A 23,787-nucleotide genomic window follows, 5' to 3' on the forward strand; every position below is an offset into this window, starting at 1 on the left:
GTTGGGAATAGGCCTACACACATTATCTCTGAACAGACAGAATCCCAGAGTATGCTGTGTGACAGAGCTCCGGCCTCAAGACACTAGCAGGTAAGGCAAGGTTGTAAGACTGATGCCAGTGGGGTACTGTGACAAAAGCATGAGTCGTCAGTGTGGAGAGACAGGTCTGGTCTAACCTGCATGTCAAATTCCCAGATGCACTGAGAAGAGTGGAATTTACCCCAATACAGAGGGTGATTACAAGGTTTCTGTGCCACTGAAGTCCACCTTAAGTTGCTGAAATTGGAACTAAGTAGCACTCATTTGTCTTAAGTATTTATGCCCTCTGCACTGGTTTGGATTTAATGTAGTATGTGTTAATGAAAACTGACCTTTCATTTCAGCATCCTTCTAAATGTCACTGAATTGGTCAGGATTAGTTGAGGAAATTAACAAAAGCTTAGGACAGACAGATAACTATTCATTCACCCTCTGGCTGGTGTCTTTTGCAAGGCCACTGCAAAGGAGAGGAATTTTTCATTTTAATTCTAAGGTCAATTAACCAATGCACTAGGATTTTTAGATGCACTTCAGCTGCTGGTCTGAATGACTCTAAGGGAGTCCATATCTATATCTCACCATTATAGTGGTATAATTCCCATTATGGAATAAGAGTGCTCTCACAGGTGAGCTATTCTGCTATAACTATATGGTACGGTAACTTTTCCTGTATAGGTGGGTCCTATGTAATAAAAATGTTAGACTGTTGATAGTCCCAGCTTGGTAGGCAACAGCCTTTGCTCTAGTCTAGACAGAAGCTGGCACTGAGATGAGTCAGCAGGGATGCTGGGAAAAGGGAAGGACAGGAATGATGCAGGGAAATTAGGAGTTGAAGTGGAAAAATAAATGTGGGGAAAGTAATTCTGCCTCAGTTTCAGCTCCTCTCTCCTGTCTTTTAGTGGTTGCTACCTGGCTTTCTCTTTCCTTGGCAGTTCACCATAAGCCATGGAGTGCAAACAGGAGTAACAGGATGAAGTAAAGAACAGAAAAAGTTAGTCTAGAAAATCTTCCTGACAGTGGAAACAGGATCCAATGAAAGCTACACAGTCCCCAGGACTGGACTGACCTCTAATTAGACTGAAGAAAGCCTAAAAAAAGCCAGTGTGCAGGGAACAATTTGGGCGTGGCCAGAGAAAGCCTAGATGAGACATAACAGTGACATAACAGCAGTTCTTTTAATCTTTTACCTCTCTGTTTTAATAACACTGCCTGGATTTTTACTCAAAAGACCACCAATGGCATTATTACCTTATTTAAATGGTTTGCACTGGGTGTCAGTATTAGTGTTGTACTGAGGTAAACGAGCTGGTTCAGGTCTCTCTCTTGTTTCAGTCTCTCAGCAGAGTCATGAAGGCAACACCAAGCTAGGATGTTGTGTCTGGAACATCCACAATCAGGACTAGTACCCTGATCTAAGCACAAGCACCATGTGAGGCATTTGTAGGCAGTGGGACAGCCACCATGACTTGAAGTCAAGCACAAGATTGCTGCCAAGAAATGTAGTTTTTCACCAACTGAAGAATAAACTGATCAGGAGCTAAGGGGGCTAGCAAAGGGCTAGGATTTCGTTGTATCCCACACAAGCTCTGTTTGCTCCTTTGAATGGAACTGGAACTGACTTCAGCTCCCGGCTAAAGCATGCTGTGCCCCAGCATTATAATGCAGTCTGCTTATCTGGTTCCACGAAGCCAAACTTACTTTCCATTTTCTATTGATGCTGCTGCACTGGCTCTTTTCTGGTTTGGAGTTTGATGTGGAGAGATGGGAGTTACAGATGCTCAGCACGTCCCTGTATCAGGCTGTTACTAATCAGGATCGCACTGGCAGGATCCAAGAAGGAGAAAACTATTTGTTGTCTGACAGTTTTTGGGCCACAGGTAGAAAAATGCCATGGCTTGTGGGAGTGCCAGAGGAAGCCATTTATAACCCAAGTGGCCTGTGATGGCATTGAAATGCCTCACTTGGTCTTTTCCTTAAGGAGATTTTTGCTTCTATGTCCATGTCTTGGCCTGGGAGGTTCACTCTTCCTGAGCATCTGGATATAGCTAGTGATCTGGACAGTGACAAGCAGATCAGAGGTTGCCCAAGTCAATCCTTGTAACAGGAGTCTCCTGGGTGTATTATTTATAGTTGTTTAAGAATCCGGATAAAGTTTACAAAGCTCTTCCCCATACCCTCCTCAGAAATGAAGACAAGCTCCTCAAAATACGACCTGTTGTGTCATGGCAAAGGAGGAAGGAACTCAATTTTGCCATTCCTCTTATTTAATGACTTAGCATATGATAGTTTGATATGTCTTAATAAGGACAGCCACGTTACGAAGACCCTGTTTTGACATTATGACCAGGAGAGTTCCCAGTTTCGTTTTGCTAGCGCAGTAGTTCCTAAAATCATGCCTGTTTATCATTATCTGTCCCCGTATTAGTTGTATTCACATCACATTTTTGTTTATATCCACAAGTAATAAAAACCATGCCTATCTTAACTCTGACTTTAAGATTAAAGTAAATACATAATTCTGGCAAATTGCTTGGAATTATGGTTTAACGGCATCTGGTTCAGATATTCTGTAGTCAATTTTTGGCTCTAATATTGCCACATTTTTTTTTGTTATTTGAACCAAAATGTTCTCAGAAACATGTGTTTTCTGTCCAATTTGCATGTAATCATTTTTATGCACTTACAAGGACTCTGAAACTTCCAACTACCTGAGCAGAAGGAATTGTTCCCGAATACCTATTATACAGCTGATTAGCAAATGAATAAACACTGCTTGCCTAAAAGCAAGCATGGCTGTTTTGCTTTTTGGTCTCAAAGAGTTGTATTTCTCAAAATACCTCTCCAGGTACAATGTGTGCATTCCACTCTGTTTTGCTTGCAAATTATATATGTCTCTTTTATGTCAAGTCCAATATAGCTACACCCGTTTTTCTTATTCCACATAAAAAGTAACCCATTACTTGAGTAAATACCTGTTTTAAAAATATCACAGAGCGGTTTCCTGCTGCTCTAAAATGTTCAGCAGGATTTCTGACCCTTATAAATCTTTCAAACAGTTCATATTTAATCAACAAAGTAGGCCTTTCTACAAACCTAGAATGTAACTACTCATTGAAACCATATTTCAAATATTTGACCTTTACATAAAAGAACCAGAAAAAGAGACATCTGAGTAATTTTAAATATCATTAGCTCTGCCTTTTCTTGCATTTCATTAATTTTACTTTTTAGAGCTTATAGTTCATTGATCATAAAAACTATGAATATTAAAGAGTCAAAAATATTAAATCAAAGGTAAATGGGGACATGCAACTTTAAAAAAAAATCCTTAAAGCCAGCCTTGAATTTACGGAGACAAAAAGGCTCCCTGATGTCAAACCCTATTTCATTCACACTTTCCGGAGACTGTCTTGTAGAAATGAAATCCAGGCACTCCCAGGGGAAGGTCCGACACTTTGATTGGCAGTGCTCCAGAGGCCAACTTCAGCCGCTGCTTCAGCTCATGCTCTCATTGACAATTTCTCCCAGCAGTGCTGAGGCTCTTCCTTTGCAGCTCTATGATGGCTTCACAGAGACTTGCCATTTGTAGTCAGCATCTTGATTTAAGATCCAAGGTGAGGAACGAGTGCAGGAGCAGGGGAGGCAGTAAATTCCACTATCTCACTTATTATGGAGGTGTCTGACTGAATCATGATGCATAGCTCAGGCTATCAGCTATAGGTTACTTCACTGTACACTGACATTCACTGAAATCCCCAAATCCACACCCCAGCACATCCAGCCCTTAAGTCTGACTGTATCTGATTTAAAATGTGAGTACCTTGAAGTAGAAACCTTGTCTTCTCCAGCTTTGTCCATCACTGAGCACACCAGTAATAATCATGTGAGCTCCAGACCCACTAAAAAAACCAAAATACACAAAATTCTTCCCATTTGTTTTAAGTATTTGCAGATGCTCACTTTGCTGTTTACTCATTTCTTTGTTTTCATTTAAAGCATGAAACATTCTTGCAAGACAAAACTGTGTAAATCAGAGTGTGTTTCCTAAAAAACAGTCATCTGAAACTGTTAAAACTGATTGTGATTCAATCCTTTCTAAAGATTTACTCTTTAAGCCAAAAAAGCTGATAATCTTCAAGTTAAATAAAATGCCTGCCAGCTGTAATTATATTAGACCCCCCCCTTCTGAAATCAGATCCCAGCACAGCATCCTCTGCCCACACAAATCAGCAGTACTCCAGTGATTATTCAGTCATGCCAAGTCTTCTGGAAACTAGCCTTTACTACCATGTTCAGATTGGTAATTATTCTATAAAATGACCTGGCACTCCAATTGGCAGGTAGCTGTAGCAGTGAGGGTCAGCTACCACACTACCCAAAATACTTCAAGTTTGCTAAAGCATGACTTGTATTTCAGAAAGTGCTTTTTCCTCGTAATATTATTTTTTAATACAACAAAATGTTATATTCTTTATGAAAGACTGTCCACAGCCGCAATAATCTACCACTTCTAAGAAAAGACATGAAAGTTACAATGAGAGATGTCTAGAAAGAAAATCCACAGCAGAATCTATTGGTGGGAGCGCATGGGGAAATGGTCCACATTTTGCTGAATGCAACAGCCAACAGTTTTGTGCACCAAAGAGAGTCAGTGAAGCAACAAGATGTGATGCTATTTTATATTTGTTTTTGGTAAACAGAGAAGACATAAAATACTATACCACAGAAAATAGCCTTGGATCAAATCATCATGAACTGATTGGGTTTAAATAAGTCTATGGTTCTCAATGTCAAATGGGCAAACTCTGAGAAATGACAGGAACTAATTAATCGAGTCATATGGGTTGAAGAGCTTTTGAACCTGAATGTAAAGGCGGCTTGGGGTTTCCCTGAGGTACAAAAGCAACCTGGAATTTTTACCTTGAGCATAAAGAAAAAAATGTGTAGCAAAGCATCCCAAACCAATGAGCTGAATTAACATCTCACAAAGGAGAGCAGGAATAAGATGGCAGCCTACAAGGAAGGGGAAATAGGACTGAAAGTTACATCCTACCAGTTATTAGGTGTAGAGATGAAGTGAGATTTACCAAAAGTTGAGCTGAGTTAGAAAGGATATTAAAACAAATAACAAAAGGCTTCTGTTATACAAAAAGAGAACAAGAAAAGGAGTGGAAGCCATTATGCATCCAGGAGGGGATAGAGCTACAAGGTAAAAAAAAAAAAAAATAGGCAATAGGAGTCAATGACCCAAGAGGTACTTTCTGAGGCAGTGGTTCTCAACTATTTTAGATTCAAGGCACCCCTGGACAGACCTGAGACACTTCTTGGAAAACGTCAGCTCTTAGTTTTCACTCTTTTCTTTTTGACGACAGAAAAATAATACAGCAATTCTTCTGTTACAAAGACCTCCGATCACAACAGGCCAGAATGTTTTTAATCCTACAAGCCCCTGGGTGAAATCCCTGGGTTTCTCGTGTCCACCACGTTTGCCACAGCACCCCGCGTGAGAACCACGGCTCTGCGGTCTTGCCTCCCCCCGAGCCGCTCTGAGTGAGCAGTTTCTCACCGGCCGGGGGGCCGCGCTGCCGCTTTCAGCCGGTTGGGCTGCGATGTGGCTGGACGGTTCCGTGCCGGGGAGCAGAAAAAAAGAGATGCTTGATGTCACTGGCACCACCCCGCTACCTCTCCAGCAGCCTAGCCTGGCCCTTCATTTGTGCCTTTGCGTGCTTCCCCTCTGCTTATACGTCTCCTACCCCTTCTCCTCTCCCCGTCCCTGTCTCTGGCCTGCCCCCCCACCGCTGTCACCTGCACCGGGGGCTCTCGCTCCCGGGGGAGAAGGAACACGGGCTTGAGAGAGCGCTTCCCGACTTTGCCCGGGCGCAGGGGCCACTTCACGGCGCGCTCGGCGCAGCCCCGAGCCGGGACCAGCCCCAGGCAGAGGCAGCCGGAGCCATGGTGCTGCCGCGCGGGGTCACGTCTCTCAGGGGAGCGGGCGGCTGGGCTGGGCGGATGCCTCCCGGCTGATGAAACCTCTGCGGTGCGTTGCGGAGCCGCCGCGGGGGATGCTCCGGCCCGCGACATCCTCGCGGGGGTGCCGCGTGCCCGGGGCGGGGGGGCCGCGTGCCCGGCGCCCCAGCTGCAGCGACCCCCGCGGAGTCTGCCCGGGGCCCCCGGGCTGGCGCTCAGGCGCCGCCCACCCCGCGTGTCAGCGCGGCGCGGGGGCCCGGATTGGCCGGGCGGGCGGACAACACCTGCTCGACTCCTTCATTCAAGTGACACCGGAGCTGCCGGGGATATTTGAGGCACCCTCCGGTCCCTGCGCGGCCACTCTGCAGCCCTCGCGGCGGCCGCCTCGCAGCTGGCCGGCCCCTGGAGCGGGACGGGACGGGGCGCCGGGATCATGTGCGCGCAGCTGCTCCGCAAGGTCGTGCCCCTGGCCCTGGTGCTGGCCAGCTTCGACCCGGCGCTGGGCACGGAGGCCACGCACCCCCCGGAGGGGCCGCCGGAGCGCGGCCCGCAGCAGAAGGGGCGGCTCAGCCTGCAGAACACGGGTAGGTGCCGCCCGGCCGCGAAAGTTTCTCCCCGCGGGGACGCGGCCGCGCCGGGCCGGGCCGGGCGGAGCGAGCGGCAGCCGCGGCCACGTGCGAGCCCCTTGCCCGGGATGCGGGACCGGCGCCGCCGGCTGCAGTGTGGGCTCGGAAGCCGCCGCCGCCGCCGCCGCCGCCGCCGCCGCCTGGCCCGGGGCCGGGGCCGGGGCCGGGGCCGCGCGCGCACGCGGGCTCCTGGGCTGAGCCGGGCAGCGGGGCGGAGAAGGGCTGCCCGGTCCCCGGAGCCGAGCGCGGGGCCCCCGCTTGACTTGATGCCTCCGGGGTCCGGCCGCGCTGGAAGCGCCGGGAAATGCGAGGGCCGGGCTGGGATTGTTTGAGTGCATCTGTCAGTACCTGAGGTGAAGCCACACTCTGGCTGCCGCGCGAGTCCGGGGGAGAAGCGTAAGCTGGCACTGATACTCAGGGAGCGGATCCATCTAGCTGCTGGGTTTTCCAGTGCAAGTTTACATTGGGCAGGCAGCAGATGGAGGGGGCGGGGGGTGGCGTTTATGCAACATTTGGGACAAGGGGATCTGGCCTCGTTTAAATCAGTAGGATTTCCCGCTGCCGATTTCAAGAGAAGGCAAGATCGACCCCCTGAGACTTAGTGGTGTCGGAGCAGTGGGAAGACAGGAAACGAGGAATTTTAGCCCCGGTCTGCAGTGCTCACTGAAGTGTTGGAAGTTAAGGGAGGACTGTGGAGAAGAAGAGCTCTAAGGATCAGGCCTGTGACATGCTCAGGGAGACTGAAACAGCATTAGGCATTTCTTCAGTGAAAATGGCTATGCTGCAAGGAGAGTGGATTTGGCATTTACTTTCTGGATATCGTTTTCGTAACAGAATGCATGTAAGTTTTGGCCTAATTTCTGCCAAAAGTGGGCATGCTGTGGGTACAATAACTGTTGTCACATGTGTTTTTTTCCTTTGAACTGATGATCTGAGCAAAATAACTCCTCTCCCCCACGACCACCACAGCCCTGTGTGAAGAGTCCTACAAATTAACTGTAATCAATGCTCATTTCAGCTGAAATTCAGCACTGCCTGGTTAATGCTGGTGATGTGGGATGCGGAGTGTTTGAATGCTTCGAAAACAACTCTTGTGAGATCCGAGGCTTACATGAGATCTGCATGACTTTCCTACACAACGCTGGAAAATTCGATGCCCAGGTAACCAAAAGAAATACTGAAATCCCCAAAAGTGCATAGGGAAGAGTTTCTCTATTTAATGTATAATTTAGTGAATTAGTTCAGATATATCTTTGAAATCAGGTTTTCATTAAGGACTAGATCTGCGCTCTCGGATGATCAGTTTGCATTTTCTTCAGAGTGAGTTACATACATGCAACCAAAGCTTGGAGCCTGCTCCCATTCAGCTCAATGGAAAAACTCCTATTGGCTTAAATGGTGATGAATCAAGCCCCAAGAGCTGAGTAATATACGCACACTGTTTAACTAGTCCTAGGAAACAGAATCTGTCTCATACTGAGCTGCACCTCCAGCAGAGAATTTTTTCTTAGGTGCCCTAGGTAACAAACTTGGAGATATTCAGAATAATCAATAGCCTGTTAAGGACTGTAGGATTGAGCTCATTGACATTAATGGGCATTCTACCAAATGCTCTGAAATACTGTTAAGTTCTTTAGGGTAGAGAAATTATTGTGTCCCTTTATTTCTTAAGTGCCCCTTGCATCTATGCTGATAAAACAACTTCTGTGTCTATATACAGTCTAGATGTCACACCTTAACTTTCCCTTTTGACAAAGCTGATCAAACTAACTCCGCTGAGAGATGGATTGCATTTTCCAAAACATCTAAGTGACTGAGGTTCCTAAGTCCCATTTCCAGAAGTCAAGCATTTGAAACCTAACATAGGCTCATAAGTCATTTAAGCATTTCTTAAAAGTGTATCCAAAGTGCAGTTGTTAAATTGCTGCAAAAATTGCACAGAACCAGCTTAGGCATCTCCCAAAAGCTGCATTTGTGTAATCCTCTGGTTCAAATACATTCTTTAGGTGGTATGCGGTATTAAATTTGTCTCCATTTTCTCCCTAGACCATTTATGCATCACTGAAGCATCCTGTTATTATGTCTTGTAAACCTACTCTCCCATTTCAGTGGGGAGAGAAGAGAACATTACAACGGGCCAGCGGCATTTGGCTTGACCATGCAGTTTATAGTATAACTTAACTAAAGTCATCAACCATACGCACTTTCTATAGCGTGGTAGAAAACAGAGCTGTCTTGCAGATCTAGCCATGCCATGTAGCTGGGCAGTGCCACCAACCTAGTAGAAAAGAATGCCCCAGACCTGGAAATTGTAGGCTGTAATTTGCAGAAACACGTAAGGGGTCAGGGATATCGATTAAAACTGGGGACTTTGGCCATATTTAAAAAAAGAGAAAAAATCTCAGCCCTAGGGCACTTTTACACATGCTCCCAGGTATGAGACCAGGGGGCAGCATTTTAATTACAGTGGCTCCAAGAACTGCTCTAATTAAAGTGCTGCTGCATCTCATGTATCAGTGTCCCCTTGCTTAAAAATGGCAGTGAGGGCACTTGAAGTAAAGCTCATCGAATGAGCTTTAGTTCTAGCACCCCCGCCGCCATTTTTAAGTACGGGGACACTGATATGAGGCACAGAAAGCTGCTGGGGCGCAGTGATTGCCACCCTCCAACAAGCTAGAATTTCACATGACTGTTGCACAGAATAGATATTATCAACAAATGCAGAGTTTGTAGATGTAGCAACCAGTCATGTTTGTAGAAATAATGCAAAACTGTCAGCAAACAATTTTGCCATTGGATACCCAAATATCTTTAAAAGGGAACAAGGGCTATTCTGCATGCAGTTTTTTTCCTACTGTAGTGCAAAAGCACTGAGCAACATGGGGGCAAATTGTCTCCTAACATGCCCCAGTGCAATTCCCACTAACTTTATTCTCTTTAATTTCTTAAACAAGCTCCCTCAGTACAGTATTTGAGCATCTCCCAAAAGCACAACATATACACCATGTCTAGAATTTGTTGCATGATTCTCCTTTCCCTCTGCATTCTGTCTCCAAAGAGAAAATTGTGTCATGTTTGGGAGTATTATGAGTTATGTACATATTTAACATCTGCTGTGCTATATGTTGATTATATACATGCAGTACTTGGAAGGGAAAGAAACCACATCTGAGGTAGCTCTTGCATCAAGGGAAATGTGTGCAGCTGAAAGAACATGGGAGCTAACAGCAGCTCTCAGATGCACCTGATGCTACAAAACCCTCAGCTGATTACAATGGAGTTACACAAGTTTTGATCCAAAGTGAATGAATACAAAGACTGCCCCATCTGATTCATAGATAACAAAATGTTCCACAGCCAAATTAGGCTGAGGCTGCTTAAAAAAGAAGGCAACATGGCAGCACTACCACACACCTGCCATTCAAGAAGAAAAGCTGAGTATAGTCACCAAGAGAATGATAATATACATGCCCTGTGAAGCACTTTGTGATCTAATGGCAGAAAGGGGCACTGAAAGAAGGCATCACCAAAGACTCTGAAAAGGACATGATCTTAGTCTCCCACACTGTATTTAATATAAGTTTCTTGTTGTCTATAATCCTTTTTGGAAGCTTAAAGCTGCAGTGTTCTCCTTCCATAAGACACAGACATCAACAGGTTTGCTCACGAGAATTGGCTGTTAGAATTGATTTGGGATTCTTTTCTGTTGTAGAGTTGAGAGAGAGGGGAGAAGAACACATTGATGCCTGTTTTTCCTCCAATGGAAAAAAGGGTCTTTATTAAGAACTCTATGGACTTAACCACTTTATAAAGATTTCTTTGAAAGTTATGGGCTGGGTTGTCCTGGCGATTCCAAATATACTGGGACTCTTTCCTGGAGAATGAGAGACCATTAAGCTGGGGGCTATGTTGTCTGGAAAGGAGATCTCTCTCTCTCTCTCTCTCTCTCCAAGGTTAGCAAGAGCTGGCATTGCTGTAGAGACAAGCCACTCAGCTAGTGGATGGAAGCAATGAAACATTTTGCATGACCACTGAGAGAACCCCATGCAAGTAGCTCAGGAGCAGCATCCAATCCTACTAGAAGGGTAGGACAGAACAACCTGACATGGCCTTTAGAGACCAAGAAATAAAAAGAAGAGGAAGGGAAAAGTCATTAACAAATATCCTTAGCAGCCTAATAACCCTTGACATGGTCACGTGAAGGAAAAATTAGTTGATCATAAATCACCTTGTGTGCTTAATGGACAAAAGTACAGACCTACTCCATTCCTTTCCTTCACAGGGAAAATCATTCATCAAAGATGCTCTGAAGTGTAAGGCTCATGCCTTGAGGCATAAATTCAGCTGTATCAGCCGCAAATGCCCTGCCATTAAAGAGATGGTGTTCCAGTTACAGCGGGAATGCTACCTGAAGCACGACCTCTGCTCAGCTGCCAAGGAGAACGTCCAAGTCATTGTGGAAATGATTCACTTTAAAGACCTGCTGCAGCATGAGTAAGTACAAGTATACAGGGAACCTAGTCCTGTATCTAGTCTACCTACCCTAGTCCTGGGTCTTGGAGGAATCCTATTAGAAAGATACAAGCCGTGTCTATACAAGCCATGTCTGGGTGGGACAAGCCTGGGACCATCGCTAAGAAACAAAACCCACCTGCTCTCTCCCATTCCAATCACCCAGCAATCAGTATTAATCAGAATACCTCTGACCATGGAAATAGAAGAATCAGGTTAAAGTTGGGATCTATCTTTTTTTACAGTTTCTTTGCAAATATGACAGTAGTATTTACTCTTTTCATAATATACCAAGTGCTTTCCAGACTCAAAGTTTGCTCAGTCCTTATCCTAAAGATCTTGTATTTTAATAGATAATGCAGATGGAGAAAAGGAGTAAAATAAGTGAAGTAGGCAAGGACACATTTGCACTCTCCCCTTTGGGGAGTGCAGATGTCCACCCTTTTGACTGGCAACTACAAGTTTTTGCAGACGTTTTCTAAATTGCTAAAATGCAATAATAAATCAAGTACAAATTAGAGACAGACTAGGTTTTTAATTCCACTCATGTCCCATCCCACAGATATGTCTTCTTCTCCCACCACTTCCCTTTTTTCCCCTGTCATTCTAACTTGCAACAACTCAAATCCTCCTTATTCCAGTGCCAGGGACAGATTTTTTTTAAAATAAACAAGTAAAGTCTGTTCCTGGAAATTCAATGAGCAACATACTTTTTTCTGTCCAGTTCCACCTGCAACAAAATCCATTTTTACCCTCTTGCACTAGCATGCCAGAAGGTTTCAGTGATGCTTGTTCCTACTGCAGGGCACTTGCATGAAGTGCTGCCATCTGCACCCCGCTATCCATGTGCAATACAAAACATGAAGGGACGCTTTTTTTACATGTAGACATTGTACCCACAAGCAGGGAGGTTCAGTCACAGCCTAAAAAAAATGTATTTATGGACATCTTCCTTTTGTGCCTCGGTGACTTCTCCTTCTCAATCAGATAATGAAAAATTCCCAAATCCTATAGACAATGGTCAAGTATCACATAACTGCTTGGATTGCACTCATAAGGTAGACTTTTCAAAGGACCTGGGAACACAACTCCCTTTGGTTCTACTGAAAATCCCAACCTTAAGGTACGTATTGCAGTCAAGGAGAATGCAGCTTTGACACAAATTTGCTCTGAAATGGAGCATTGTTCAATGCAGTTTTTCAGACTCAACATGGTGCCCTGAAAGTGCTGCTCTTTCCACAAACATGGACACTCCTGAAGCTAGGATGCAGAGCCTGGCTGGTGGACTAGCTTTTCTGCATTCCCAGCTGCGGTGTCTCTCCCGATGAGGAGCTGGGAATGAGCATGTGGTGGGGACAGCAGCCTGCCTGCCTGCCTTCTAGTGGGGAGCCAAAGGAAGTTGTGCTTCATATTGCACAACAGCACCTCTCTGTGGACATTTTGGGAGCTGCATTAATAGGCTGTAAACTGGGGGGCCTTGGTTATATTCTTTGTCCTAGCACTCCTCATTCCTGGGTCACGCAGTCTTTCACAAAGGTGAGTAAATTATCCTTGTTTTACAGAGTGGATAAGGCCAGAATTTTCAAAAGTGACCTCCAGTTTGGGGGCCTTAGTTTGGGACATGCTGGCTGTGCAGCTGCCACCTCTAGTTTCCATTGCTTTCATGCAGAGCTGCGGATCCTTAGCAGCTCTAATATGGACCTTCACTCTTCCGTACTACACTCCTCAAAAGTGGAGTAAAGCCCAGATTTTGAATCAAGTGACTTGCCCACAGTCAATTAGCACATTGATGGCAGAGGATGGAACAAATCCAGGCCCTGAACTCCCAACCCAGTCCTCATATCACAAGATCTCTTATAGGCAGGACTGTAGTTAGCAGGGTAGTGCAAAGTAAAGGAGACATGGACAAGGAGCAATCCTCTGGTAGGCTCCAAATACCCATTGAAAGCACAGCTGCCAAACAGCCTTTGTCATACCAACAACACAGTTTTTCTGGTGACTTTGAAGAGCCTACATCCAGTTTTTAATGGATATAAGTAAAATTCTCACAGGCTCATTTCAGAGGCTCATCGTATAGCATGTGCTCAAGTTCCTTCACATCTGCTGCTCTAGATGAAAGACAAAATTGTGGAGTTGGAGTAAGGCATTATTCAAGCTCATTCTTATACCTGTCTTTTGCCATATTTATATTACTCCTTTCCTCTTAATGTATTTGCTAAAGAGGACCCTAAGGACGCCTCTCAGGTTATAGTTCATCTGTTTGTTATGGTGTTGAGAATGGTCTCAACAGATGCCTTTCCAGGATCTGGTCTATGCCAAATAATTTAAAAACAACAAGACCCTAGTTAAGCCTCCAAATATGGGATAGGTTCCCCTATGCTCCTTCCCTCAAAGAAATGGGAGACACGGTGCTTGATAATTCAGTTTTACATTTCAGTTTAAAAACAGAATGGGAATAAAATCTTGCCACTTTCAGCCTTTTGGCCATCCTACTTGGCTTGTTCTCTTCATTCCCCACTGCCTTTTTTGCCCGTTTTGGGGGAAAACCTTCATACACAGAGCTCATCTGTACCCCATAGTATGAATAGCTAAAGATAACATAGCACCCCTCCAAGTGCCAGACTCAGCTTCAGTGTAAGCAGACACAACACCAAAATCAGGCATTTTCCCTTCTTATCCTATGCTTCAATTGGGCCTGCTGATCCTAAAGAATATTAAAGGCATATATGAATCACTTGAATTACTACTGACCTAAGCCAGAGGTCTCCAAGCCTAAGACTAGAGCCACTGGCTCTCCCAGTCTGCCTGCTAACAGCTGAACTGCTCTGTGTCCTGCTGGCACCTCTTGAAGACACTGTCCCACAGGACATGTCCCTGCATTTAAAAATATTCTCCCTTATACTCAGCAGAGTTAATGGGGCATCAATCTAGTCACAGACCGTGGTACACCATGTGAACACAATGCCATTAGATGCAAATGAATAGTGCAAACAGTATGTAGCTTACCTGGCATGTTGATAGGTGCTGGGTGTGATAAATATCTGGCCTGCGCTCCCTAGTTAGCCCCCAAATCCTTGAGTCATTTGCCCTGGTGGGGCAGGAATCTTCTTGCTGTGTGTCTCCTTTGAATAGCCCACAGGCAGCCCATTTACATCTCTGGTCATCCTGCAAAGAAATAGAATAAGTGCTGGTGAGACAGCCCAGGATGGTAATAAACTGTTTTCCATTTGGATGCCCAGATCTCTCAGCTAGAAGGAATTAAATCATCAGTCCATCTATCCTAATGTCCTCATTTCAGCATAGGAGGACAGAGGCCAACAACAGTAGAAGGCAAAGGAAGATGATTAAACTCAGAGGAACAACTACACAGTAGTTCATTGTTGCTCCCAATAGGTGGAATTCCTCGCATCTCAGGCAGGTGGTCAGTTTATGCCCTGAGGCATGACATTTGATTTCTTCTCTGAAGTGTGAAAAAAAGACCCTGACTGGTACAATAAATGGCACCACTAGGGCAGGCAGTGTTCTGAAACTAGCTGCACATTTTATGAACCTGATGCGTCGGGAACTCAGTTGTTTTTTGGATCACTTACCTTGACTTATGAATAAGAAGGAGGGGGGTGGAGGGACGTAGCAGAGGAGTGCCATTCTGAGACAGGCAGAGTGACAGACCACTAAATTAGTGGCCGATGTATTGACAGAGCTTTGAAAACAGGTTTTTATACCCAGCTCACCATCATAGTATTAAGTGTCAGTAAGAGTGTCTCCTTAGAATATATTTGTAGATTTCTTCCTAAATGGTTGTCTGTAGATATTCTTCTTAAATATTAACTATCGTAAGTAGCTACATAGGGGGTGCATCTACATGTGCAATTAATGTGACTGAATGTACTCTGGCACAATTTGTACTGGAGTAAACTAATCCACGCACAGCTTCTGAATGTGCACCTAGTGACAGGAATGAATTGAGCCTGAGTGGAGCAGCTTAGATGCTGGTCCCCTGCTGACTTGGCTGATAGGACACAATTTGTGCCATTGTCACCATCTACACATTCATTTAACTGTAGTTATTTACTCAGACATAGGATAGTACTTGTGTCTGAAGGGACTGAAGTAAATTAGTCTACTTCACCCTAATTATGGTACACACATAGATGGTGATGGTTTACTACAGAGCAAATTAGTCTACTCTGCAGTAAAGCACACATGTAGACATGACCAAGGAGGATGAGAACACCAGGAATATTTTACAGGGGAGAAATGACTTCTGACTTCTCTCTGAGAAGGACTAGATGGGACCTAATCACTTTTTCCATCTAATTTCTATCCATCTGAGTTTCATCACCACAAGTACTTCCTCACACTTGGAAGCTGAAGTCTAGTGAAAGAAACTTTTCACTATTTTTCCTTGTAGTATCTTGTTGTGGACAGCTCTAGAAAGAGTTCAGAGAGCTTGTCCCAGTCACCCCTGCAGGCTTATAGCCTTAATTTTCTTTGATCAGACCTACAGGGCTTAATCTATTTTTGAGTCTCTGGACAGTAAAAGGAAATCCCAAATAAAGTAAGCCATGTTTTAATAAATAATAATAACAGCAACAATAATAAAAATGTATTTATATATAATAATTATATAGTATGTTGCCTAATAACTTTATATTATATAAAATATAATAAATATTATTATAATACAATTATAATAAAATTTGTCCAGAGCTTTCCCCACTCATCCTTGCAGGCGTATAGTCTTAATTTTATTTGGCCAGACCTACAAAGGGCTTCCTTCATGTTCCTTTGCTGATGTTTAGATCAGCTGCTCTTAGGTCAATTAAGAGAGTTTCTTTAGACACACGGGCCATGTCTAGACGTGCATGGACGTTTGGTTCCCCAGGGGCAACTAGTCTTGGTTTACCTATGTATAAGGTGCACTGTACAAGGAACTTGCACCACATGGCAAGTAACTTGCCATGCCCTCTGGTGCATGGCAAGTTACTCTGGGTGGGGTAGGGGAGCACTGGGCTGGCACCAGCAGCCGTATCTGGGATCCTGGGGGCACTGGGCTGGCACTGGACTGGCCCCAGCAGCCATATCTGGGGTCCTGGGGGCCTCCCAGGGCTGCAGTCGCAGCAGGAAGCCTGGTTGGCAGCTGCAGCGTGGCTCCAGCCAGCCAGGCTCCAGTTTTGAGCAGTGTGCGCTGCCCACGCATACACCGCTCCACTCTCTTTTTCTGCTATCCGGGGGTCAACCTTTTTCCCCCCTCTCCTTCCCCCGCCCCCCGCCCCCGCACTGCTCCCTTGCAGTGTAGAGAACAACTGAACATGTGCTATGTGGTGCTGCACCACATACCGCACAACCGCACTCGTCTGGATGCAGCCACAATAGTCTTTGTCTCCAGAGAGACAAAGAAGGTGTATTCAGTCCTATATTTTTCTTTTCTATAGGCCAAAGGTATAAATCTTGGTTTGCTGTTTGATTTCCTATTTCACAAATTTCAACAGTGATTCTAGTCCAGGGAGTCCAGTGTAGCACAGGCTTGATATTCTTTAATGGATCTACCTGGCAAAAATATCTTGCTCAGAGGTGGTAATATGGGTCTTACATATCTTTTGTTTACCTGCTGGAGGTGCTGTAAAAGGACCTGAGTTTTAGTTGTAGCAAGCTCAGTAAGTGTGGCTGGTGAGTGAAAGAATGAGGCAGAGTGACCTGTCCATGTCAGTTAGTGGCCTTACTCCCATTCGTATTGTAACACAGTTCTTTCTTTAATACGCCCTATCCTGCTGTTTGATTTACCTTCAGGCCGTACGTCGACCTTGTGAACATCTTGCTTACCTGTGGGGAGGAGGTGAAAAAGGCAATCACCAGAAGCGTCCAGGCCCAGTGTGAACAGAACTGGGGAAGCCTCTGCTCCATCCTGAGCTTCTGTACCTCATCTGTGCATAGTGATGTCACCCTGGGTCCTGAGAAGAAGCCAGAAGAAGCCAGCAGAGCCTCCATCAACCGTGGGGACTTGCTGCCCCATCCCGAATCTGACCAGCGGGAGAGCTTGCGAGCAGCTAAGGGAGAGAGAGGTAGCAAGGTTCACTTGAGTGCTCACACCCGTGTGAAAGCAGGAGTCCACAGTCCCAAAGGGGCACACGGGATCATTGACCGGGCAGATGAACTGTCCGATTTCTCTGACATCCGAAGGTGAAAGGAGGCACAAACCCTCTCCTCCCCCTCCACTGGAAACTTCCTCCATCGAGTCCATCTTCTTATCTATGGACATTCCTGAACATTTACCATTCAGAGGGGTGATGTCAAGCACAGGGCATTGTGGGATATGAGGACCTCAGTGACAGTATATATATAGAAGCAGAGGGAGAGCAGTGGCTATCGGTTATTGGTTATATCTGGCAAACTCACCACTTGCCTAGCCAGCAAGTGTGACAAAATGTCTCCATTTAAATCCTTTTAAAAACAACAGAACAATTGGAAACAAGTTGCAATTGGTTTTTCTTTTGGGTGGAGGGGAGGCCAAGACAGATCATAGTTTGGCTTCTCCTGACTCAGCACCTCTGCTACGCTTAGGGCTGTCTTAAAGCAGGTGGCTAGTTTCCAAAGGGATTTGGTCCCTGCACATGACCATGAACATAAGAGTTCAAAGGAGGTTGCTGTGGCACTCTGACAAAATTAATATCAGTTCCTTTTCTCATAATTTCTGAGCCATTGTTTGCATCTGGGTGATGCTGCCTAACTAATGTGCCCCCTCTCATTTGTATTTTAACCACTGTTAAACTTCACTCTTACTTATCCAGTGACTTCACCAGCTTCCAGGCAAGACAACTTGACCATTAAGACCTGCTTAACAACGCAATGAGCACATTTTCTGTGGACCTCCAAAGTCCCAAAGTATATCCTTTTTCAGGACCCAGAGAAAAGCATATTTTAGGGCAGCCTCTCTTCTCTGCCTGTGGACAACCCAAAATGTCAGAAGCAGGTGCAGACAGCTGATGCATCCTCAAAACTTTATGGATGTAGCTGGTGTGTTGGAGGCCCATTGAAAATCTCTCTTTCCTATTCTCTTTGGAAGTAGCAGGATGCAGTATGCAAAGCTATTAAGACCCACAGTGTTTTAAATCTGCCTGTGGTTTATCAAAATGCCAAAGATGACTCTGGGATGGGTGCAAGTGCTTGCTTTTCTTGATAAGAGCATGCTTTATAGTAACCTTACAACACCATAGAATGGGGTTACATGCAGATAGAGGAGTTAAGCGAGCTTTAAATTCCTAAGCAGTTGAAAGTTAGAGTGGGATGCTGTGAGGCAGCTTTTCTTACTTCTGTGTGCAGTTCTGATTCACAGGTTGCACCCTTTCCCTCAAATACTGCACTTGAAACACTGGTTTTTGCATCCAAAGTGGAGGAAAGAATGAGATTGGTGGTAACCTTTGTTGGGAAAGAACAAGTTTTCTCAGAACATAGCATCACATCGAGGATTTGAGCACTGGTTTTCTAGGTCAGGAAGCCTGGGTCAGGGATGTAGTGGCAAAGAAACAGTTTGGTAGCGACTGAATTTGCACAGGGAATGAATTAGTATCTTTGTCTCCTCGTTTGGGATGGGAGTCGTTTTAGTGTGGCTAGCATATTTGGCCATTGCTTCTGCTGCACATGGGCATGTGTACACAAGTTTCCAGATTCCGAGAGCTTTGCACATATGTCCAACAGCAGGATCTTGGGTGATGCTACAAATGAGGTCATAGGGAAAACAAACAAGCCATTAGGCTGAAAACCCATCAGCTGCTTGATCAAAGAAGGGACCCTGCTCCTACTCCCACTGAAGTCCATGACAAAACTCTGACCTCAATGGAGAGATCTGGGAACAGGCCAAAAAGAGGCCACAATGCACTAGTGCGGCCACAGAGAGTAACCCAACCTCTGAGGAGCAATCAGGGTGCCTTCTAATACACGGACAAGTTAATGGATTCAGTCTTGGCAACAGCCCTGTGGACAGTCCCCACTTTGTGGCAGCAGAAGGAATGAATGCCGCCTTGTGAATATAAATTCCTATTCACCCCACCCCAAAACTGTCTTGCTGCTGCTCCTCACAATCATCTGCCGCCCCACGGTGGTGTATTGGCATAGCAAACAACAAGCTCAAACCAAAAAAAAAAAAGAATAATGGAAGCATGTTAGCAAACAGGACTTGCTATCAAGTCAGTATTCTCATATAATTCCAGTAAGGTCCGTCCATCTCTTGTTAGAGGTCTGATATATGTATGGGAACCAAACGTATCTATGATGTATGTCCTTGAATGTCTTAGTCAACATATCACCTCAGCATGCATACAATTCATTGTTATTCATTCATTCTGGGTGGGGAAAATATATATTCCCGCATCTTGCTTAGTCAGTGAAAAATTTCTTTATCATTTTGTTGGGGGCTTGGGGGGAAATTTTTATATAAGGCATAACTTTTTCCTCTGTGTGTGAAGATTTTATGTGTTCATCTACTGATTCCACATATGCTATTATTGTAAATATTTAACATTTCTATTTATTATAGTGTCTCCATTTAAAAAACAAAACAAACCCAAACACTGCTGGCTATGATAATTTAAACATGTCATGACCTGTGTTGTATATATTCATGCCACTAGTATGTTTTTGTTGTTGTTGTTTAAAGCAACGTAAATATAATTTTATACAGTTCCATAATGTTATTGACAGCATAAATCATTTATTTATTGTTAAACCTTCTTTCATATCTTAACAGGTAGGGTGTGTTTTACCTGAGAGTATTTTAATCGAGACATCTAGGTAGCCTTAATTTTTTGTAAAATTATTTTTTAAAAATAACTGTCCAGTTACATTGATGAGTATTCTTCATGAGCTGCTGTTCACAAAGGAAGTTTAGCTTGGAAAAAAAACAAGATCTGAACGTTCCCTTTATGCTTTGTATCTCAAATAATCCTTGTTCTGAAATGGAAAAAGAAAAAATAAACCAAACTGGATGTAGTAAAATGCCTACTGGAAAAATAAAACAAACACATGCTGAAAAATGCTGTCCTCATTTAAAAAAATGCTGAAATGTAATAAAAAATCTGTCCTTAAATTCCAGAACTTTGGGAGAAAAACATACTAGTTTTATCTCATGTAGAATTTACAGCCAAATAAGCTTGTAAAAAGATGCATATGGATCTAGGCAAAGCTCTGTACCTTTTCACACTATTATTTTTCCTTAAACACTAATAAATGTTTTGAATAAGTTTCTTGCATAGGTTGCTACTATTTTTTTAAGTGGAATTGTAGTTATATCAGTAAGAGCTTAAAAAAAACGCACTTAAAAGCCAGGCTTTTAAAACAATACGGAAGATACATAAAGGAGGCCAGGTCTTGAGAGGTGTACTTGAGCTGCTTTTGACTTATCTGAGACAAGGGCAGGTGTGGTTTTTTGGTAAAAACCCAATTCTGCAATCTCAAGGGCTCAGTTCAGTTCTAAAACAAACTTAGAGCAGCTTCAGGAGTACTCTAATTTGCACTAGCTGGAATAGTCCAAATACAGCCCCCAAATCTGTCACCCCACAGCTGCATGCTCTCTGCATGCCAGGAGAGCAGGAACAGCTTGAGCATGCTACAGCAGCTGTTTGCAGTCAGCAATTTCCCCTTCTCAAGGGAATCCTGGCTCCTTGACATTGGGATAATGGGGCAGAATCTGGTTTTTTGCTTTCTTTTTAGGGTAGGAAAAGATGCACTGCAAAAGATGAAATAAGGACTCCGGGGAGCACAATCTTTAACTCCCCTCTGAACCACTCTTAGATTATATCAAGGACCCGATTCTGCAGACCTTAGTCTTGGATCCCTTTGAGTTTTGTGGAAGCTTGGATTTCATTTGGAGTTGTGTAAGGGGCTACAGGTCAGTTAGCAACATGTGATACTACCATAAGGTGAAAAAGATTCTGGCCTGGTCTTCCTTGTTCTCATTTTAGATTGTCAGTGGTAGGTACGAGGAGGAACAAGGGATGCCTGAGGGGTTATGCCTTGACCTTTTACCTCTGGAAACATGGGATCAAATGTAAGCTGTGCATTTTCCTGTTTTTTATCTCACTTCCCATTAACCACAAGGCAAAACTACAATTTAGTATCATTGGCATCATTTCCTCAACAGTTAAATGAAGGATGCAGCACTGCAGACTAGTAGGATAGATACAGATTAGCATTTAGATCCATTCCCAAAGCTCTAAAGGGAAAAGTAAGACAAGCAGCAAGGTTATGCCACAGTCAGGACTGTGGTGTGGCACCAAAGCTGGGTAGGAGGGTGTAAGGAAGCGCTGACCCTTGATTGCGGGGTGTTCTGTTTAGTTCCTCACTTGGCAAGGACTGAACTCACAGAGCCTCTTAAAAATATTTTTAAGCTGTAACAACTTCTGAAAATTTGCATATGGCTGCAATCCACCTTGAATTGCTCCACTGCAGTCTTTTCTGCCTGTCTAAATAAGTAATCTCTCAACAAACTTAGAAATCAGCTGGTACTTAACCAACGGGGAAGAGCTAAATCCTAGGAGATAAAAAAGCAACCCTTCCTCCCCATAACAGTCTTAAATTGTCTCCAAGGGGTTCATATTGAAACATCCAGAATGATGACTTGAAGGACAGAAGGCCTGGAAACACCCTCCTTCCCCCCGCCCTTCATATGGGACTATCTATGGGGCAGAGATTGACTGAGAGGGGCACTACAAAAAAGTCCTAGGTCCTAAGGCAAGAATTATTCATGGATGCTTGCATAAAAAGCTTATTTTAATGCTTCTTCTGCTGGGTTTAAAAATAACTAATCCAACTTAAGCTTCTGGATGAGATGGATTTCTCTAGCTTAAATGTGATTTGCAGGAATCCATGACCTGTAATATTTCTTTGCTTTAAGGTGCATTGCCACCTAGCAATAGTCCATGCATAATCTTGATGTGGAATATACTTAACCACTGGGCAAAAGAAAAGTGCCAGCAGTGTGGTGACAGAGCTACTGAGGAAATGGTCCTGTGCCAAGCTACATTCATACCATGAGGTTTATGGATAGGATGAAAAAACATGAGGTTCTGGCCACTGGACATTGCTGAAGACCCCACTGCAATTTTTTGCAAGAGTTAGGTTAGCGTCCTGGACAAAATCTAGGTCAGGTAGTTCCAATATACCAACTACTATTCCCCCTGTAGTTTCTTTCCTTACTGTATAGTGCTATGGAGTTGGATTCCACTCCAGAAGTGGCTATGTTTCAATGATGGGTGAAGTTACTTTCATATTCCCAAGGAAGGGGTGGTCAAACTGCAACACACATAACACAAGTGGCATTGACAGCCCATATCTGTGGCACACAGCAAATCAGGGATGGGGCAGGCAATGCAGCAGCAGATAGGGCAGGGAGCAGAAAGCAGAGCAGGTAGGGGAAGTGGGTCAGAGTGGTGCCTGGGGAGGCCATGGGGTAATCTGTGGCACACGTACCAAAAAAGGCTGGTCCCACTGCCCAAAGAGGATGTGGCTTTATAAAATGAAGGAGCACAACCAGAGTAACAAGCTTTTGTGCTGACAGAATACATACAGAGGGAAAGGAAATCCTCAGACTCACACATGTGGCCGCCTAAGTTAGGAGAAAAAGCAGTAATTGTAGATACCTACTCCACTCCTAGACTAGTTGCCATGCTCATAGTTCTCTTTTCTGTGCACCCCAGTCATCTCACATCTACACAACTACTTCCCAGGCCAATACAGTGAAAGAAGCCTGTGATGACTGGGTAGGAGACAGGGAGCACTCCTGCATAAACTCCCTGCTGTTTGACCTTCTAATGCAGCAGAATCAAAGCCTACATACACAGGGACAATAACCCAAATGAATGTATAAATCTTTTTAGTTAAGCTATATCAAATCCCTTTGTGAATCCTCATTCAGAAGAGTGTCCTGAATTCAGTTTAGCTTAATTCACTTTGGAAGTTGTTTCACTGGAAATGAATTAAAGTAAACTGAATGAATGCCACTTTATTTTAAATGAGTGTCCACCCAAGGGTTTCATGAAGTTTAACTTCAAGGTGTAAAATTCATGCCTATTGCATGGAATAACTTGCCCATACATTTCCATGTACACAAAACCTCTTTCAGAGCAAATAATTTGTTCCACAAATTTCACTTTATTTTTTCGTGTAAGGAATTCCCCAAATAAATCATAAATTCTCATCTTATATGTAACCTTTGTGAATTTCTTCAGCAAACAATTCTTACTAGCAAAATTCAAGCTACCTGCTAACTGAATATACAACCAAAATGCGTGTCGCGCTGGCAGTGGTGGCATTATGGTTTTTGGGGCCCTGGGCAAGAGAGTCATTTGGGGCTCCTTAGAGGCTTAATTTTGATGACCTATAACCCACCACAGTTGTATCGTGGATCTTTTTAATATTCTTCAGGGGGAATTGGATAAATAGTCAAGGGTCAAAATGCAAATAGAGCCACTCTCTTGCAAAAACTTCACCCTAAAAAAAATTGTTGCAAAATTTTGGGGCCCCCCAAAGTGTGGGCCCCTGGGAGGTTGCCCGGCTTGCCCTCCCCTAAGGCTGCTACTGACACTGGTTAGCTGTTATTCAAATCATATGGTATCCTTCCTGTTTTATTATATTATAATAGCACCTAAAC

At 44.2% G+C, this 23,787-nt stretch overlaps 1 protein-coding gene across 1 annotated transcript; it reads left to right on the plus strand.

The window, feature by feature from the left end:
* Window positions 1-4,464: 4,464 nt before the first annotated feature.
* On the plus strand, window positions 4,465-20,381 carry STC2 (stanniocalcin 2). Its single transcript, XM_090065012.1, has 4 exons — window positions 4,465-6,590; window positions 7,651-7,793; window positions 10,915-11,126; window positions 16,935-20,381. Exons 1-4 carry the CDS (start codon window positions 6,440-6,442, stop codon window positions 17,326-17,328), a joined length of 900 nt encoding a protein of 299 aa, XP_089921138.1. The 5' UTR covers window positions 4,465-6,439; the 3' UTR covers window positions 17,329-20,381.
* Window positions 20,382-23,787: the final 3,406 nt, after the last annotated feature.

Source organism: Crocodylus siamensis, chromosome 10 (genome assembly GCF_052110815.1).
Source record: "Crocodylus siamensis isolate JL-2025a chromosome 10, ASM5211081v1, whole genome shotgun sequence".
In the NCBI taxonomy this organism is placed as follows: Eukaryota; Metazoa; Chordata; order Crocodylia; family Crocodylidae; genus Crocodylus; species Crocodylus siamensis.

What these genes read in the sequence shown, in the direction of transcription:
- STC2 (XM_090065012.1), top strand. Translation starts at nt 6,440, where the DNA reads ATGTGCGCGCAGCTGCTCCGCAAGGTCGTGCCCCTGGCCCTGGTGCTG. An exon ending in GCTCAGCCTGCAGAACACGG is followed by an intron (nt 6,591 to 7,650) that starts GTAGGTGCCGCC and finishes TGCTCATTTCAG; the next exon opens with CTGAAATTCAGCACTGCCTG. An exon ending in CTGGAAAATTCGATGCCCAG is followed by an intron (nt 7,794 to 10,914) that starts GTAACCAAAAGA and finishes TTTCCTTCACAG; the next exon opens with GGAAAATCATTCATCAAAGA.